Source organism: Polypterus senegalus, chromosome 15 (assembly GCF_016835505.1).
Source record: "Polypterus senegalus isolate Bchr_013 chromosome 15, ASM1683550v1, whole genome shotgun sequence".
NCBI lineage: Eukaryota > Metazoa > Chordata > Cladistia > Polypteriformes > Polypteridae > Polypterus > Polypterus senegalus.
Genome location: NC_053168.1, coordinates 136,223,856 through 136,243,060, shown reverse-complemented (window position 1 = coordinate 136,243,060; position 19,205 = coordinate 136,223,856). Strand labels below are relative to the sequence as shown.

General features: G+C 39.2%; 1 protein-coding gene across 2 annotated transcripts in view; it reads right to left on the bottom strand.

The window, feature by feature from the left end:
- atp9b (ATPase phospholipid transporting 9B) overlaps positions 1 to 19,205 on the bottom strand; it is a 329,584-nt gene that overhangs the window by 21,417 nt on the left and 288,962 nt on the right. For both annotated transcript variants that reach the window (XM_039737704.1, XM_039737705.1), the window contains exons 21-26: positions 15,501 to 15,590; positions 14,964 to 15,108; positions 8,877 to 8,941; positions 1,959 to 2,114; positions 1,681 to 1,745; positions 1,204 to 1,312 (exon numbers count right to left, since the gene is read on the bottom strand). In XM_039737704.1, coding sequence (XP_039593638.1) covers positions 1,204 to 1,312; positions 1,681 to 1,745; positions 1,959 to 2,114; positions 8,877 to 8,941; positions 14,964 to 15,108; positions 15,501 to 15,590 — 630 coding nt within the window. The remainder of the gene's footprint in view (positions 1 to 1,203; positions 1,313 to 1,680; positions 1,746 to 1,958; positions 2,115 to 8,876; positions 8,942 to 14,963; positions 15,109 to 15,500; positions 15,591 to 19,205) is intronic.

Sequence of the window (19,205 nt, the reverse complement as noted above, 5' to 3'; positions counted from 1 at the left end):
TTCCTGAATGTAGGCCCTCCATCCTGCAGGGAAGAACTTGGGGGTTTGGTGGCAGAATAAACCATAATAAACCTCACACTAGTTCCACTCCATCTTAACTAGTGTGGTGCTGAGGTATCACTCGTTGAATGGCTGCACTTGGGTCCTAATCTGGATCCCGAGTTGGTTTGTCGTGTGGTGGGTGCGTCAATGCGCTGTATCAGTGCCTGCTCTTAACCTCTCTTTTTTCCTAATTAGTGACCAGTTTTCACTGCTAATTCATTTCTTTTCTCTTCATTTTAGTAGCCCTGTTTCTAAGCATTCAGTCCTTTGAATTATTTTCTTCATTAAATGACAGCCTAACAGAAATGAGATGTGAAACAAGCCAACGGATGACCAGCTAAATTGGGGCTTCAAACTCCAACCAATTTCACTCTGGCCAGTTTCTTAATGAGAAGCTGATTCTTGCTGTTAATTAAACCTGATATTTAATTCAGTGGCCTGTTGCTGCTCTCATTCGGCCACACCAGACATTTCCAAAACTGTTGATTTTTCTGTTTTTTTCTAAGAAAACCGTCAAAATGTTTTGGTGACCTGAGAGATCAACTTTCCCGAGACCTTCACCTTTCTTTATTTTCAGATATTGTGTGATGGGCACAGGCGAGCTGGTCGTGTGGTGGCTTGTTTTGGGTCTCATTATTGTTTGGCTGCTAACTAAGGGGCCTGTGCAAGTTAATTAAAACTAAAGATAAAGAAGTTCATTAGCAGCAAAAACGCGTCACTAATAAAGAGGATGGTTAGAACAAAAACCTGCCGCCACTGCAGCCCTCCACGACTGGAGTTTGACATCCCTGGTATATAGGATAAATAGTTCATGATTTGTAAAAGCTGGCAGACACTAAAAACAAGATTTATTAAATAATATAGTACAAACTCCAGAAAACTTTTAATAAGGAAGTTTGGTTTCCGTTCCTGACCAAGGTTAGCCTGACCTAGACACTAGTATTAAAAAAATTACCCTGGCTGGACGAAAAAAATAAAGTGGGAGTCTTCCTGCTCGGTTATGAAAAGAATAATAATTGGAAGAGTGCAGTGGATCTTATCTAGACGCACCATTCATTTAATGCTCGTTGAAACAGATGAGCATACAATCCTGCTGATGTGTCTGTATTTTCCAAGGTATGATTTTGGGGTCCCCCATTTGAATACTTCATTTGTTCTTACCTTTGTCAGATCCTTGTAAAGTTCGGGATAGAGCAGTGCAGTTTCAGGTTTTACATCTTGATCTAAGACTAGAGAGAAAACTGGAAACATGGTGTAGATTGTTGCGTATCTGTTAAAAAAAAAAAAAGGTAAAATAGTCTTGTAATTAAGCCACTTGTGTGCTGTACTGAAGTGCATTTATCTACTTCTACTGCAACGTGTTATGGATGTGGTGTTCAATCAAGACACAATACATGCCGTAATGATGAGGAAGGCAAGTTATATGCAATATTAGGATTTTTATACTACAGTCTGTAACTGGGCAAGGTTAACAAATTAGATGCTGATATTCAAATTGGCTTCGAAACAATATGTCTTGCTTGGCTCCTTTGATTTCACAGTCTTTTTGAAGATAATCTTTTCAACAAAAACTGGAACCCCTTGAAAAGAGGGGGAAAAATCAAAAGTGCCACTTAGCAAGAGACAAAAGCCACTTACCCTACCATGAGAAATCCTTGGTATAAAGGAACAGATGCAAAATAGAACACTGAAGAAAACACTGCCTAGAATTGAAAAAGAAAAAAAAAAAAAGAGTTAATGGAGTTAATCCTTAGATTTTCTTTAGAGCACAGAACTGTGATTGTTTAATACCATAGCTGGCCTCATAATATTTAAAACGAAAACCGATTAATAATTACAGTCCTGAGTGCTTCTGGCAATACAGCGCTCTCATTGTCAGTTTCAAAAATGTTTACAGCAAACAGAGAACACGTTACCTGCATTGTAGAAATGATTAGGCCTCGGTGCATGACAAACTGGCCAAGTGCGGCAGAGCGTTTGTAGCTGTTGCGGCCGTGCACCATTAATAATCTGCCAATGTGCTTGAATTGTGTAATTGAGAAATCAGCAGCAAGTGAAGCTTGTTTCCCTTCCTAAGGAGACAAAAGTAGCCAAAAACATACATCACTGGCAAAGTTAAAAGGTGGATTAACTCTGTAGTGTAAATCCACATGTGCGCATCATTTCAGGAGGGGTAAAAACCATGATAAGTGGGTGAAGAAGAAAAATGCCTCCGATTTGTTCTCGCCGGCTCGACAAAAACAAAAGAAAAAATTCTTGGCATTTGTATATGTTTACTTAAAAGACATCTGTTGCTTACTGTATATTCTTGCATGTTGTCAGCATATTAATTTGCTGATATATTAAGATGACAGATATTCAGATACAGTGTATGCAACAAGTGAAATGGGGCAATTTTTTTTTTTTTTTTTTTAATAACATGCTGTGTTGAGCTTCTGGTATAAAAATGTATTAATGGTTGGGGGATTCAGAAAAATACCAGCGACCCATCCAGAGCTGCGTGTGAAACCAGTGTTGCCACAACTCTGACGTGAATCAAAAGGGTACGATAATTGAAGGAAAAAATGGATTTGGAAAATACAAAAAGAAGGCAAGTAGCTGAAATAAGTGAATTCAAATGTGCATATTTTTTTAATGTTTTCACACTGGCTTATTTGAATGGTGTTTTTGTTTTCCATATCAGTTTATATAATTAGTTGAATCTTACGAATTTCAATGTTCTGGTTAATATGCCAGTAAAATGCAAGCTAATTATAAATGCATAAACTAAATTAAAGAACAGTGGGTGACAAATCTCATCTACAGATTTCAAATTGACAAAATGATTATCTAGAGTTTTATTTTCTTTTACATGTAACAAAACAAATGATACGCTAAAATTGACAATAGGCAATACAATCAAGAAATGAAAGTAATCACCCCATCTCTGAACATTTCTCCCACAAGTCACTCCCGTTTGCCACTCTTCATTTCACGTTTTTACGCTTGTATTTACTTTGTACATATAAGGGCACACTTTGCGCCGGTGTGCATAATGTTTGTCAAAGGGAGCTCTGCACACCTTCAACTACTTTCATTTTACTCTCACATCAGTATACTTGAGATAACATTGCTGCTGAAGGGGGTGGTCCTTGGCCAATGCTTGTGGGGGAGGTCTTGGTGCAATTGCTTAAGTGGCAGCTTACCGCAAGTGTAGTTCTGCTTGAGCTCTACAATATATTACAAGTTTTTTTTCCTTGCAAGCCCTTTGCAACTGCATGTTTGCTCTAAAAAGCCAGGGTTGAGCTTTATGCCTTAAGGGTGATGTGGTAGATTACTGCTAGGTAGAATATCTCTGCTTTTATTATATAACTAGCTGTGTAAGCGGGTCCTAGAAACTATTGAAATTGTCAGAAAAAATACAGAAATGTAGAGATGTCAGGTAATTGAAAGGAACTACTCTGGGTGTCTCTCTCCTAGTAGGATTCATTTTGCAGACGTATTCACATCGCTTCTGTATTTGCAGCTAAGCGAGTGACTCCTTTTTCGGAGGTTCTGTTTTGCCGATGTGCTTGCCTCGCATCTGTATTTGCGGCTAAGTGACTTTGGCTTTCATCAGAGGTTTCCTTTGTTGATGTGCTTGCTTCGCTTCTGTATTTGCCACTGAGCGAGTGACTCTTTCTTCTGAAGTTTCGTTTTGCCGATGTGCTTTCCTTGTTTCTGTATTTGCGGCTAAGCGAGTGACTCCTTCTTCGGAGGTTTTGTTTTGCTGATGTGCTGGCCTTGCTTGCGTATTTGCAGTAAAGCGACTTTGTCTTTCATCATAGGTTTCGTTTTGCTGATGTGCTCGCCTCGCATCTGTATTAGCGGCTAAGCAAGTGACTCCTTCTTCGGAGGTTTTGGTTTGCCGACGTGCTGGCCTTGCTTGCGTATTAGCGGCTAAGCGACTGTCTTTCATCAGAGGTTTCCTATTGTCGATGTGCTTGCCTCGCTTCTGTATTTGCCGCTAAACTAGTGACTCTTTCTTCGGAAGTTTTGTTTTGCCAATGTGCTCACCTCGCTTCTATATTTGCGGCTAAGCAAGTGACTCCTTCGGAGGTTTCCGTTTGCAGATGTGGTGGCCTTGGTTACATATTAGTGGCTAAGCAACTTTGTCTTTCTTCTGAGGTTTCGTTTTGTCGATGTGCTTGCCTCACTTCTGTATTTGCCGCTAGACGAGTAACTCCTTTTTCAGAGGTTTCGTTTTGCCGATGTGCTTGCCTCGCATCTGTATTTGCGACTAAGCGACTTTGTCTTTCATCAGAGGTTTCATTTTGCCGATGAGCTCGCCTTACTAGCGTATCCTCAGAGGTGGAGCCCTTACCCCAACTCCACCTCTCACTTCCGAGCTGGACAGACACACACACACTTCCATGCGAAGACATTTATATACAAGATACTTGCGGAACTCAAGCAAATTTAATATTCAGTGTCTTCTTTAAGTACATGGAAATAAAAATAGAATTATATTTTTGAAACCAAAACTTACAGAGCTGAGAAACTGAAAACGGGATGGGGGATTACTTTCTAAAGGATATGTCAAGATAAAAGTGATATTTATTATTTTTAACCATATTTTATTTCCTTTCAAATCAAAATTGTATGATATTTCCTTTAAATTCCAAATTGCATATGTATATAGCAAAAATATAATTTTTGTGCATACAGTGGGTACGGAAAGTATTCAGACCCCCTTCAGCTTTTCACTCTTTGTTATATTGCAGCCATTTGATAAAATCATTTAAATTAATTTTTTTCCTCATTAATGTACACACAGCACCCCATATTGATAGACAAAAAAAAAAATTTTTTAAATTGTTGCAGATTTATTAAAAAAGAAAAATTGAAATATCACATAGTCCTAAGTATTCAGACCCTTTGCTCAGTATTTAGTAGAAGCCCCCTTTTGAGTTAATACAGCCATGAGTCTTCTTGGGAAAGATGCAACAAGTTTTTCACACCTGGATTTGGGGATCCTCTGCCATTCCTCCTTGCAGATCCTCTCCAGTTCTATCAGGTTGGATGGTAAACGTTGGTGGACAGCCATTTTTAGGTCTCTCCAGAGATACTCAATTGGGTTTAAGTCAGGGCTCTGGCTGGACCTTACATGAACAGTCACAGAGTTGTTGTGAAGCCACTCCTTCATTATTTTAGCTGTGTGCTTAGGGTCATTGTCTTGTTGGAAGGCAAACCTTCAGCCCAGTATGAGGTCCTTAGCACTCTGGAGAAGGTTTATGTCCATAATATCCCTGTACTTGGCCGCATTCATCTTTCCCTTGATTGCAACCAGTCGTCCTGTCCCTGCAGCTGAAAAACACCCCCACAGCACGATGCTGCCACCGCCATGCTTCACTGTGGGGACTGTATTGGACAAGTGATGAGTAGTGCCTGGTTGTCTCCACACATACCGCTTAGAATTAAGGCCAAAAAGTTCTATCTTGGTCTCATCAGACCAGAGAATCTTATTTCTCACCATCTCAGAGTCCTTCAGGTGTCTTTTAGCAAACTCCATGCGGGCTGTCATGTGTCTTGCACTGAGGAGAGGCTTCCGACAGGCCACTCTGCCATAAAGCCCTGACTGGTGGAGGGCTGCAGTGATGGTTGACTTTCTACAACTTTCTCCCATCTCCTGACTGCATCTCTGGAGCTCAGCCAAAGTGATCTTTGGGTTCTCCTTTACCTCTCTCACCAAGGCTCTTCTCCCCCGGTAGCTCAGCTTGGCCGGACGGCCAGCTCTAGGAAGGGTTCTGGTCGTCCCAAACGTCTTCCATTTAAGGATTATGGAGGCCACTGTGCTCTTGGGAACCTTAAGTGCAGCAGAAATTGTTTTGTAACCTTGGCCAGATCTGTGCCTTGCCACAATTCTGTCTCTGAGCTCTTCAGGCAGTTCCTTTGACCTCATGATTCTCATTTGCTCTGACATGCATTGTGAGCTGTAAGGTCTTATATAGACAGGTGTGTGGCTTTCCTAATCAAGTCCAATCAGTAGAATCAAACACAGCTGGACTCAAATGAAGGTGATCTCAAGGATGATCAGAAGAAATGGAAAGCACCGGAGTTAAATATATGAGTGTCACAGCAAAGGGTCTGAATACTTAGGACCAGGTGATATTTCAGTTTTTCTTTTTTAATAAATCTGCAACAATTTCAAAAATTCTTTTTTTTCTGTCAATATGGGGTGCTGTGTGTACATTTAATGAGGAAAAAAAAAATTGAAATGATTTTAGGAAATGGCTGCAATATAACAAAGAGTGAAAAATTGAAGGGGGTCTGAATACTTTCCGTATCCACTGTATCCTTATTAAATACTACTCCTTTTCAGTTTCTCCTCTCCTTAACGTTTGGGACAACTGGCTGCCATCCACCATTCCATCCATTTTTTCAAACCCATTTGTCCTTAGCAGGCTGGGAGGGAAACTGAAGCCTATTCAATGCAAACATCAGGTACAAGGCAGAGAAAACCTAGGTGGGTCAGCCATTTGCAGTGTGAAAACAAACACACACACACACATCAGGGGCCAATTCAGCATCACCAATCCATCTAACCTGCATTTTTAAACTGTGAGAGGAAGCCCACACAAACACAGGGAGAACATGAAAACTCCACCCAGGGAGCACCTGGGACATGAACTCTACTATTCCTGTTGGGTCCCACTGTTCCATCACCCAACTGGATATCATGTGGCTCTTATTTCCTATTGATCAAGAGTTTCCTGACAAACATAAAAGTTGTATGGCATGATTTAGCATTTGGTCATCTCTTTGTAGTCAGCAGGTCTGCTGCGCAAGTAAACAATATTAAATTGTATATCATCAAAAAGGTTGATGTTCTTGTATTGTGAAGACATCAACCAGTGGTATACTTAATAACTGGCAACAAGGAAGAGAACTGCAGCTGATAAGTGAAAACATATTAGAGCAGTTTGTCATTGTAATTAACAACAATGAGGTGACGTTACTACAATCTGTACTTCATAGGGGGCTGTTTTAAAGGTTACAACACGATATGTAAACCTCTTAACAGAATAGGAAGGATGGAAATTGCTAAAAAGTTGATAAAAATGCAGTAAAGTTCTGAAACAAAGTGTTATCAATATATAAGACACAGACAACCCTCCACCAAAGAGAAGGCAAGGGGACAGTAGAGTGTATAAAGTAATGAACAAGTAAACAACAAACTGGGGAAGTTTGCAGGTGGTGGACATACTCTGCGTTACTTCTGAGCAGTCTGAATAAACCTCAGTTGTTACAGCCAGATGTTTCTACCAATGTTGGGTCACAGCACTCAGTAAGCTAAAGGAGCCATCTGCCTCCATTGATATGCTCTCTCTCTCCTCTTGTATCTGCGCTAAGGCCTTTACTTGACAAGTTTCAGGGTTAATCTGGGAAAGGCAGCAGTGTGCTCCGTAGAGGACCTCCCTGTCAGATCAAAGAGCCTGGAAACCAGTACTCCATATCTATATTCAAAGCTAGGCAGTCATAACCAGTACACTGAAGGTGGAAAAACAAACTAAATCAAGCAATATTGAGAGTACACTATGTGAGCTGTTGGCAGTGAACTAGAATCCAAGTGAGCAACATTTAAGTTGTGGAAAAGGAGACTGAGATCAGAATCTTTCAAAACACACAACAAATGAAAATGGATGTAGAAAAATTTGGCAAAGGATCTATGGAAAAGAAAGAATTTGATGATATTAATAGCCTCTAGGCCTGATGCAGCTGGTGCAGGCAAAAGAAGCATAATACGTTTTTTACTATACTAATTTACTGATTGATTCCCGGATCGTCTCTGTGAATCTCAACATGAAAGTGCATGCTATTAATGAATGGGACAAATTAGAACAAACCACATGCATAAAGAATCGGACTAACATACGATCTGTATTCTGCATAAGAGTTATTTTTGAATCTGCACATATCTGTACATCCTTCCACTTTTTGAACCTGCATTTTCCATCTCAAGAGGCCAGAGCACTGGGTGTATGGCAAGACAACCAAGCATGCATGCATGGGGCAAGACGCCAGTCCACTGCAAACAACACATGGACTCATGCTGAGTCACTCTGGATTTACCAATTAAATTAAGAAGTGAGATATGCCAACCAATGTGCCATCCCTCCACAACCTTGCACAGAAACTGAATAATTTAGAGGAATGAAGAATAATCAGGCAATCGAGTGATTGATTTATTATTTAATCCATATTGCGAGTTAAGGATTGCTCTTGCAAAAGTGATAAACAAACTTAGGGAAATCCTTCCACTTTAATAATGAAGTATAAAAGTAGGTGTTGCATTTTTCTTTCCCCTCTGCTTCTTGTTACACAATACCAGCAGTGGCAGTTATTTAAATCCACTGGAAAAATCTGCTGTGCTCCACCTACTGCAGCAATGTAAGTGTATCACTTAAATCAGCCAATTGGTAAAGTAAGCTCTTAGCACAACGGGTACTTTCTTTAATATTATAAGAGTGTTAAAGTCAATCAGATCTATAGCGATTACCAGAGGAAATGTGTTCCCCCTGCAATACACATGCTCTAAAGAGATTAATAAAGGAGGGGGCAATACTAATTTTGGATATTGCAAATTAGATGTGCCCAACCAATAAGCAAATGTATCATATTATTTTTCTCCCAGCAGTAATATCAAGTTTCCTGGAGATGTCAATATCAATGACAGCTTGTAAAGAGTGGCAATTTAGTAATGAAACCACAGTCTCATTGACTGACTGGACTGAGAGGTGGTAACTGCATAAGGTAACAGAAGATGGTAAAACAAGCCAGTCTTGCTGATAATATTTTCAGTGGTGCACTTTTACCTTCCCTTCAATTCCGATTCCACAGTCAGCTGCTTGGATCATACTGACATCATTCCCTCCATCACCTGCCAAACAAAACAGAGCTGGATTATTACTCCTGCCAACTTTCGTTTTAAAATTGTCAGGCCACATATTTACATGTCTTTAGTCTGCAGAGACTGGGCAGAAATCTTTATATTTAAGTACAGATTTCAAAACATACATATAATTAAAATGAATCACAATAATTGCAGTGTATATTACAATTTGTAATTAACACTTTCTAAGTCATTGACTTGAAAGAAAGAAAAACAACACCATAAAACGTTGCTTCAAAATAGAAATCTGGTATCGAAGTTCAACCGTGGGGAGTTTCCTCTCTTTTGGGATTAGTGACCTCACTTTATCTATTAACATTAACTGAAAGTAGTAAACTGGAACTTTAATTATTTCTTGAGGGGTTGAAAGGATTTGTTTTAAGGGACACACAGTGGTTTAGTCATTAGTCGTCGCCTCAGTGCTCCAGACTCTTCAGATTCTCCCACTGTCAGCCTGGGTTTTTCTAAGGGATATTCCTAAGACATCCAAAAGACTTGCATGTTAGGCTAGTTGTTGACTACACATTGACTTGGTGTGACCGAGCACGGAGCTGGGTAAGAGTGCTGCGGTCTGTTCCTGCATTGTGCCCAAAGCTGCCAGAATACACATTGGTTTTCTGTGATCCTAAACTGTACAGAAAGGCTAGAAAATTGACGGATGATTTGTAGAAACATTTTAGAGTATTGTCAGATTGTACAAATCACAAAACAGACAATGATGTATCTCTTAAGTTGGCTCATTTCCCAGAAACACTCCGTCTAGTCTGTAACTCATAGCTGACACGGACTCATTTCTGAATGTGAATTAACCCATGTAGATGGCAAACAAAATGCAGTGTGCTGCTGCTTCAAGATTCAAGATTATTTATTGTCATTTCATCCATATACAGTAGTGCAGCATACAGTGAAACGAAACAACGTTCCTCCAGGACCATGGTGCTACACAGAACAACAAAGAACAAGTAATATATAACAAGGTGCATCTGAGACAAATGTGCAAACATGTGCAACATTGCAGAACACAAATATCAGATCGGTCCATGAGTGTTCAGGAATCTGACTGCTTGTGGGGAAAAAACTGTTACACATTCTGGTGGTGAGGGCCTGAATGCTTCTGTACCTTTTCCCCAATGGCAGAAATGTAAACAGTGAGTGTGCAGGGTGTGTTGGGTCATTCACAATGCTGGCTTTGCGGATGCAGTGTTTGGTGTAAATGTCCACGATGGAAGGAAGAGAGACGCAGATGATCTTCTCAGCTGTCTTCACTATCTGTTGTAGGTCTTTACGATCCCTGGCTGTGCAATTTCCAAACCAGACAGTGATGCAGTTGCTCAGGATGCTCTCTATGGTTCCTCTGTAGAATGTTGTTAGAATAACTGGTGAAAGATGGGCTTTTCTCAGCCTACGCAGGAAGTAGAGCCGCTGCTGGGCTTTCTTGGCTAAAGAGCTGGTGTTGTAGGACCAGGTCAGGTTCTCTGCTTGATTTTGTCATGTGTTGTCTGTTACCAGGGGAAAGTATTTTCTGGTTAAAAAGTAAAAAATTGGGAGAAGTCTCCCCTTGACCTTCTTGTATACTTAGATATGGGGATGGATATTTGAGGTGTAAACCACAAGACAATGATTATATTTTCATATTATGTACATTAAAGAACCATCAACAACAAATCAAATCAAATTAAATTAACAATATATCGAACAATTATTATAAAAGTAAAGCTGAATAAATCAGACTCTGCAGCTGTATGAATAAAAGGTAAAGTGCCACTTCCGGTTAACGAAAATAGCCCAAAGGTTGGTAGAAATCTACGTTTTGTACCTAATACTTGTATGCACAATTTAGTTGACTGAAGTGAAAGCCTACTCAAGTGATTGTGTTTATAGACACACACACAGACAGACACAGACCGACACAAAGACATAACTCCAAAAATTGTATTTTCGGGCTTGGTGAGGTCTAAAACGTTGAGTTTCATCCAAATTTCGAAATGGAATTTTTGGACGATTACAATACTTTCCCTATACTTTGTAAACGAGAAAGTCACGGAGGTCTAAAACATCGAGATTCATCAAAATCTTGAAATGGAACTTTTGGATGATTACAATATTTTCCCTATAGTTTGTACATGAGAAAGTAAAAGGGACCCACAAGACGAGGAGAAACAGATAAAGGAGGTTTTCTCTAACTAGCTTATATCTGAAAATGTTAATATAAGGAACAATTCCAAGGTGGCTGACCACAGGACACAAAAGAGATCTCACCAACTATGGAAAAACCTAGCTATGTCACATCTTTCTCATTTCAAGTTGAGAAAATGATGTTGCCCCTATAATTAATCTCTAGATTTCATTTTTCTGAGCTTCATGTACACAATATTATTTTTTTCACGAATAAACAACACCTGCCATTTAAATCATGCAGTTGCAGCATTTAAATCAGGTGATCATAATCCAACATTCTCATTGGTAGGCAGTCTTTCCTCACTGGTTAGTGGAGTTGCTAGGTTTTTGTCTTACAGCATGTATGTATATAAACTAGCTTCTTCCATTGTGCTATGACTGAAATGAAGACATATTTGACCATCACCAGTACCTTTTAATGTCAGGAAAGACCTAGTAACTTCAAAAACTAAAAAAAAAAATTGATTTTGGAAAAAAAAAAAAAGTCAGTTACTAGGTTTTTCCTTTGCACGTGAGAGATATCTGCTGAATCTCTCCCAGGTGGGATGCTCTAGGACAGGGATTCACAAACTCGGTCCTGAGGACCCACTGTGGCTGCAGGTTTTTGTTCCAACCAGATTCATTACCAGTGACAACAACTGATAACACTTATCAAATTGGCTGGTATTTTGTTGCAAGAACATTGAAAGATGCAGAAAAATGAGTTCACGCTTTTGCTTTCAGTCGGCTAGATTACTGTAATGCACTCCTCTCAGGACTACGCAAAAAAAGACATCAATTGATTGCAACGAGTGCAGAATGCAGCTGCTAGAATCTTAACTCGGAAACGAAAATCCGAGCACATCACCCCAGTTTTAATGTCACTACACTGGTTAGCTGTGTCATTTAGAATTGACTTTAAAATACTGCTTATAGCTTACAAAGCTTTAAATAATCTCGCTCCATCTTATATTTCAGAATGTTCTTCACCTTACACTCCAGATTGCAACCTTAGATCTTCAAATGAGTGTCAGCTTAGAATTCCAAGAACTAAACTTAAAAGAAGTGGTGAGGCGGCCTTCTGCTGTTATGACTAAAATCTGGAACAGCCTGCCAATAGGAATTTGCCAGGCTGATACTGTGGAGCACTTTAAAAAAACTGCTAAAAACACATTACTTTAACATGGCTTTCTCATAACTTCATCTTTGTTAAATCCTGATGCTCTGTATATTCAATCAATTATCATGATTATTCATGGTGGCTCCACAATCCGTACTAACCCCTACTTTCTCTTCTGTTCTTTTTCCAGTTTTCTGTGGTGGTGATCTGCGCCACCACCACCTGATCAAAGCACCGTGATGTCCCTCAATTGATGGATTAAAGGCCAGAAGTCCACATGACCGTCATCATCAAATTCTTCCATGAGAACCCTGAATACCATAACCTGATTGAGGTCATTGATGTTAAGCAGAATGCCTAGATTTTACTTTTTTCTCCAGCCGTCTGGATTTTTTATTTTATTTTTTTTTCTGTCCTCACTGGCCATTGGACCTCACTTTCATTCTATGTTAATTAATGTTCCCTAATTTTAATTATTTATTCTGTCTTTTTTCTCTTTCTTAATCATGTAAAGCACTTTGAGCTACATTGTTTGTATGAAAATGTGCTATAGAAATAAATGTTGTTGGTTTCCTGTTCTCTTATTCTATATTCAGAAAAGCCCCACACCATGATTTTTACATTTATAAGACATTTATAAACATTTCTTTTTTTGTTATCGATTTAAATGCTTAGCTCTCTCTTGTTGATTTCATTATATTTCACCTTTTCTCTGTGCAGTTGCTCCTTTCATTTTGTCTTAACAATTAAAAACTAGCAGAGCAGACACCCAGGCAAACAACACTGAATCATGAAATGCTGCAAACACTTTAGTGTCAGCCCCACTAATTAGTAAATGATGAATTAATTAAACAATTAAAACACCTGGAAAAGTAGAATATTAAAAAGAAAGAAAAACAAAGTTTTTCCCATATAACTGCTTAGTATATATATATATATGTTGTGAACGCTGGCCCGGACACAGACAGACGGACATCGTTGGCTCCACCACACACTGTTTATTTACAATAATTATTTTACAAATCAACGTGCACTCCCGAGTGCCTCTTGCACCGATCCCCCAATTGTCCAGGCCACACAGTCCTTTGTGCCTTTCTCTCTTGACCGCCTCCCGTCCTCTCTCCAGCTCTGTCCACTTCCACCCGACATCCACTTCTGACTGGAGGGAGGCGGCCCCTTTTATAGGAACCCGGATGGGCTCCAGCTGCTTCCCGGCAATCTCCCGCGGACACACCCCCGTATGACGGAAGTGCTGGCTGCGCACCCGGAAGCCGTCGTCTTCCCCCCGGCACTTCGGGTGTGGCGGAAGTGCCGGGCTCCCGGGATAATCAGGCATCGGGGCGCCGCCTGGCGGTGGCCAAAGGTCCCTACAGGGCTGGGCTTCCAAGCCCTTTACCCGAGGCCCCCAACATAACCAGGACGGATGCCGCCTCGCGGTCTGGAGGAGGAACAAGCCCTCCTCTGGTCCTCCTGGGCGTCCCGGCCGGGGACCATAATGTGTGTATATATATATATATATATATATATATATATATATACAGTACAGGGCAAAAGTTTGGACACACCTCCTCATTCAATGTGTTTTCTTTATTTTCATGACCATTTCCAGCACTCCATCACTCTCCTTCTTGGTCAGGTAGCCCTTACACAGCCTGGAGGTGTGTTTGGGGTCATTGCCCTGTTGAAAAATAAATGATCGTCCAACTAACCTGACTTCTGCACAACACAACTGCTGGTCCCAACCCCATTGATAAAGCAAGAAATTCCACTAAATAACCCTGATAAGGCACACCAGTGAAGTGAAACCATTTCAGGTGACTACCTGTTGAAGCTCATCGAGAGAATGCCAAGAGTGTGCAAAGGGTGGCTATTTTGAAGAAACTAGAATATAAAACATGTTTTCAGTTATTTCACCTTTTTTTGTTAAGTACATAACTCCACATGTGTTCATTCATAGTTTTGATGCCTTCAGTGAGAATCTAGCAATGTAAATGGTCATGAAAATAAAGAAAACACATTGAATGAGGAGGAGGAGGTGTGTCCAAACTTTTGGCCTGTACTGTGTATGTATATATATATATATATATATATATATATATATATATATATATATATATATATATATATATATATTTTATTAACTAAACTTAGTTTTCTAATTTGTATATTGTTCCAAAACACAGAATCTGGGAAATAACAGTTCACTTAATTAGCTCAGGAGTCCAATTAAAAATAGAAGCTGGTTGGAATAAAAACCTGCAGCCACAGGGGTTTAGGAATCCCTGTTCTTGGAGACAGTGTCTCCAGATTGCATTTTGGTTCTATCAAGCACTCAATAACTGCAAATCCTATCTATTCTTTCTTTCATTTTCTCAACCACAGTAAAATATTATAAGGTTGCTGGAGGTTACAGTCCATTAGGCATCGTCATGAACAAGGCAGAAAAGAACCTTGGATGGAATATGACTTCATCACACAAGCACACGGAGACCGTTAAGAGTGAGCAGCAAGCTTAACAGATGCGTCTTGTTGATGTGAGAGGAAATGCAAGTAAACGCATGCTTATTTCTGTGTAAGATATACCGTGACTCTTGGCTGTCAACCACCTGGGATTAATGTAGTTTCTTTAAATGTAATGTCACTCAACGTGCTCCACATGAGTGGATACGAGGATGTAGTGGTTCATAACATTTAACATTCCAAATTACCCCCACTTGAATGGTATTCACTTGCCTATGGCACAGGTACGCTTGCCAGTGTGCTGTTGCAGTAGCTTTACTATCTGAGCCTTCTGAGTGGGAGAGCACCGACAGCAGACCACTGCAGGGCATTGACAAGCCAGCTCCACAAACTCGTGATCATAGTACTTCAGACAAACCTAGAACAAGAAGAAACATCACCGCTGAGAACTGATGAAAGTATCTTGCATATCGAACATGGTAAAGAGTATTAAACCCCAGGAGACTGTAAGGTAAAGGAAATAAAAAGGAAACAAGGAAAGCACAGCTGCAGAGGAATGTCTGGCACAATTCTTGCTTTTTTACAAATTATCATCATTACTTTAAGATGACCTCATATAGACAACAGTTCAGTTTCTTAATGAAATATTTAATAAATCATACACATGTCAAGAAGTACAACAATGCATTAAAGGGAAGAAGAAAGGCTTCTGTCTAGTCTTTCAATTAGCAGAGTGTCTGGATACTGGGCTGCAGCTTTTTTTGATTAATCTAATGTAGACTTTCAGGGTATGAAGCATGCAGTTTTTACCTCAAGAGAATCTCCTGAAATGACTAAAGCACAGTCATGTTTCCTTCTAAAGGCATTAAGCTCTAAATGTGCTTCACTTCGATTTGATACCTGCAATAAATTACACCAAAACAAAACAAGAAGTTCTCAGTGAGTTATTAAAAACTTTCAGTAAATATTAACAGACACAGAAATAACAGGAAAACTTATGTTGTCAGAATAGTTATAGCACAGGTTGTTTAAGGTACCCTAGTTAAGGAGAAGAACACCACTCACGGAAATACAAAGCGGGATAGTTTAGACTGGTCTTGCCGCCAGCTATGTGTAAATATCTATATCTATAAATAAGATTTAATACATTTGCTTATAACACTCAGCGTAAATTAACTTCTTTTTAATGTCATCGGAGCAACACTGTTTATATCTTGCACGGTAATCTAATTCCATGGCCTACTTCAAATCATTTTTAACATGTTTAACAGGAGGAAACAATGACAGCTGTTTCTGAAATGTAAATGGCCCAATTATTTATAATAAAACATGATTTTATAGATATAAATACACAAAAGAAAAAAGGGATATAGAAAATCTGATCCACTTACTCATTTCTGACCTAGATGAGATTATTTCAAAGTAACCCAGTTCATAATTCAGTATCACAATAAGATTTTTTTTTTAATGAAATTAGATAATTTCCCATGCACCAAAATAATAAAATAGCACTTTTCATTGCTTTTATTGTCATGAAGTGGTCCCTGTGAGCACTTGGCACTTACTATAAATTATGACGTAAATAGATAAAAAAAAAAAAGTGTGTGTTATATCCATATACAAGTTTCATATGCCAAGCTGAATGTTATTTTGATCTCTTATGATTATGAAGATTAAAACAGTACCAGATAAAACTATATAAAACAAAAATAAACTAGAAACAGAACAATGCTTCATTACTCTAATTGTACAAATGTAAAACATATTTTGGGTTTGGGAGGGTGATTTATAAGACGTTCATTGATACCAACAATTTATTAGGAGCTGACTGGAGTAGACTGACTGTTGGCCTGTTGCTCTGTCTATCTTTTCTGTGTCACACAAATTTAATGTCAGGAAGTCTAACACAGCAAGTGTGCAGCATTATTCAGTGATGTGTCTTTACTGTACTTTATTTTGTAAAGTTGAGTATTGCACCTATACCACTGCATTTGTTTTCTGCTCTAAAGGCTATGACACATTACACAACTTTCCCAGTTATAGCCTTCATTGACATAATCTTTGCCAGTAGGAGGCTCAGTCGCATAGTGTGACACAGCCAGTGAATACTCCAACAAGTCCACGACTCGCTCTATCAAACCTGTCACGGGGCGGCTGGACGTACAGTGCACATAACACAGTGAAGAGAAATAAGGAATGTGGTTGTTTTGGACTTTGCAAACAGAAGAAAGACTCATCTGTCTGATGTCTTGCGATTTACACACCATGACAGAATGAAAAAAAGAAAAAAGGGCCGAGCACGCCGTTGAACTAACTGCACCTATTAACCTTTTGTACAGCGCTGACTCCGACAGGCAGCACACCATTGGTTATCACAAATTGATCGAGCACAACTGTGCTGGAAGGGTGCCATCGACCAATCGATCGATACATGTCACATGGCCAGCGATTTTCAGTCATTTAAATTGATGCGGTCCAGCGACATGAACAGCAACTCTAGTCAGAAAATTTGACATATCCCATGACTAGAAGTTTAGCTTTAGCTGCCCATTGGTATGTCATCTTACTCTATACTTATGATATTTGTACTCTACATTACAGACCATGTGATAGGCATTAAGATCAGACATAGGCTAAACTGTAACAGTTTTGAAATCAATTGGAAGGAACAATCAAATTATAGCAGTACAAATAGGATTTTCATTAAAAGACAATTGTGAGAAGAAGAGGGATAAACAGTCAAATACAGGATGTGCTGTTAATACTGCCACATACCACCTAAAAGGTCCCTCCATCAGTATCAAAAAACTTCACTATGTAATAATGACCTGTGCTAATGAAACAGGATGAATTGCCTCCAATAAACAAGGTTGTGGATAAAAAATAATTAAAAAGATGCAAAGAAAAATATTGGGGGGGGGGCCCACAATAACTAATTCTACCAGTTCAAAGCATTATCAGTAGAGCAAACAGGAGCATTGTCTTTTGTCGCTATTAGTGTTGATTGGCGAAATGCACCATAGTGTTTTTTGCAGCAAATATGCTGTACTCGCCGGTGACCTTGTTCGCTGAATATTTTCCTGGAAATTCATTGTGTGGCTGACTTTGACAAACTTTTTGTCCCAGTTCCCCATAATGCTTTGCGAGAGCAGTGTGACAACATAGAGTTGTAGCAGCCGAATTTGACTGGGACAATCCTGCTACTGATCTTAGTAGTGAGCTAAAAATTAGTGGAAGACTTGCAAATCCATTTCAACATAATACGAGCGCACAGAAGGAAACTGGGAATCTGATGGTATATCTGTACCTTAAAGGTAATGTCTATTTGTATGTGACCATTATTTAATATGTGAGCCTTCTCATTAAATGGTATTAAACAGAGTGCTGTGCAGTTGATGTGAAAAAGAAAAGGTGAAGCATCCACAAGATTTAATGTTGTGCTTATTTTGTAGCAACAACAGTGAGTGAGTAAACTGTGTCAGGGACAACAATTAAACCGAACTATACGTTTTGGTTCTAGGGACCCGAAGTCTATGGTTGCAAGTCTTAAGAAACTCTGGCTTCCTATCTGCTAGAAACTTTAATATTCTGACATTTCATTTCAATGAGACATGGTGGCATAGTGGTTAGCATTACTGCCCCACAGCTTAGGTCATATTTTTGGCTAAAATAAAAATGTATACAGCATTGTTGATAAACAATTCCTTAGCCCTGGGGACCACTTTAAAGACCATTGCACCGTTTTAATCCAGTCAAAACTGGTTCAGTTTCTCCTTTCCCATTGACTTCAATGCATTTCACCGAGTTAGGCAAAGTTCCTGAGGATTTCCACAATTTCAACGAACTTGAGGTGAAGCCAGTTTGGGAGGGGTCGCTCATCACTAGTCACTATTAACACTACAATTAACAACACAATTCTTTGAGTAGGCAACGATGGTTATAAAACCTTTAACCACTTCTCTCTGAAACTGGGCAGTATTACTTCACCTAAAGGAATTTCAACACCAGCACCAGCTGAAAGTTGGTCTTCTCTCTGGGGGTAGCACTGAACAAATATTTGTAGTTGTCTCTGTAGGTGTAATTTGAGTTTACTTGGAGTATAATTCTTTAGATATCAATGGCGGTATTATTTGTATAAATAATATCTTCTGATGGGTCATTGAATCCATACCACTGTGACTTTATAAAGAAGATATCAAGAATATTAATGCATTGATAATCTTGGGAAAAACCTGTTGGGATTCCTGCATCCAAAGTCCAATGAGTCTGAAATTATTTTTTTTCTATGATTTATTGTGTACTGTATATCTGAATGTACTACTCTTATACACTTTACTATACGCACATTGGGCTCTATTTTCTTTTTAATGTATGAATGCAAGTATAAATATCTTCTTTTTCTTTTGGCTGCTCCCATATAAATATAACACAGTCGACCCTTGATATACGACCGGCCTGACATGCGAACAACTTGATTTACGACCAAAATTTTTGTTTTGATTTACGACCAACATC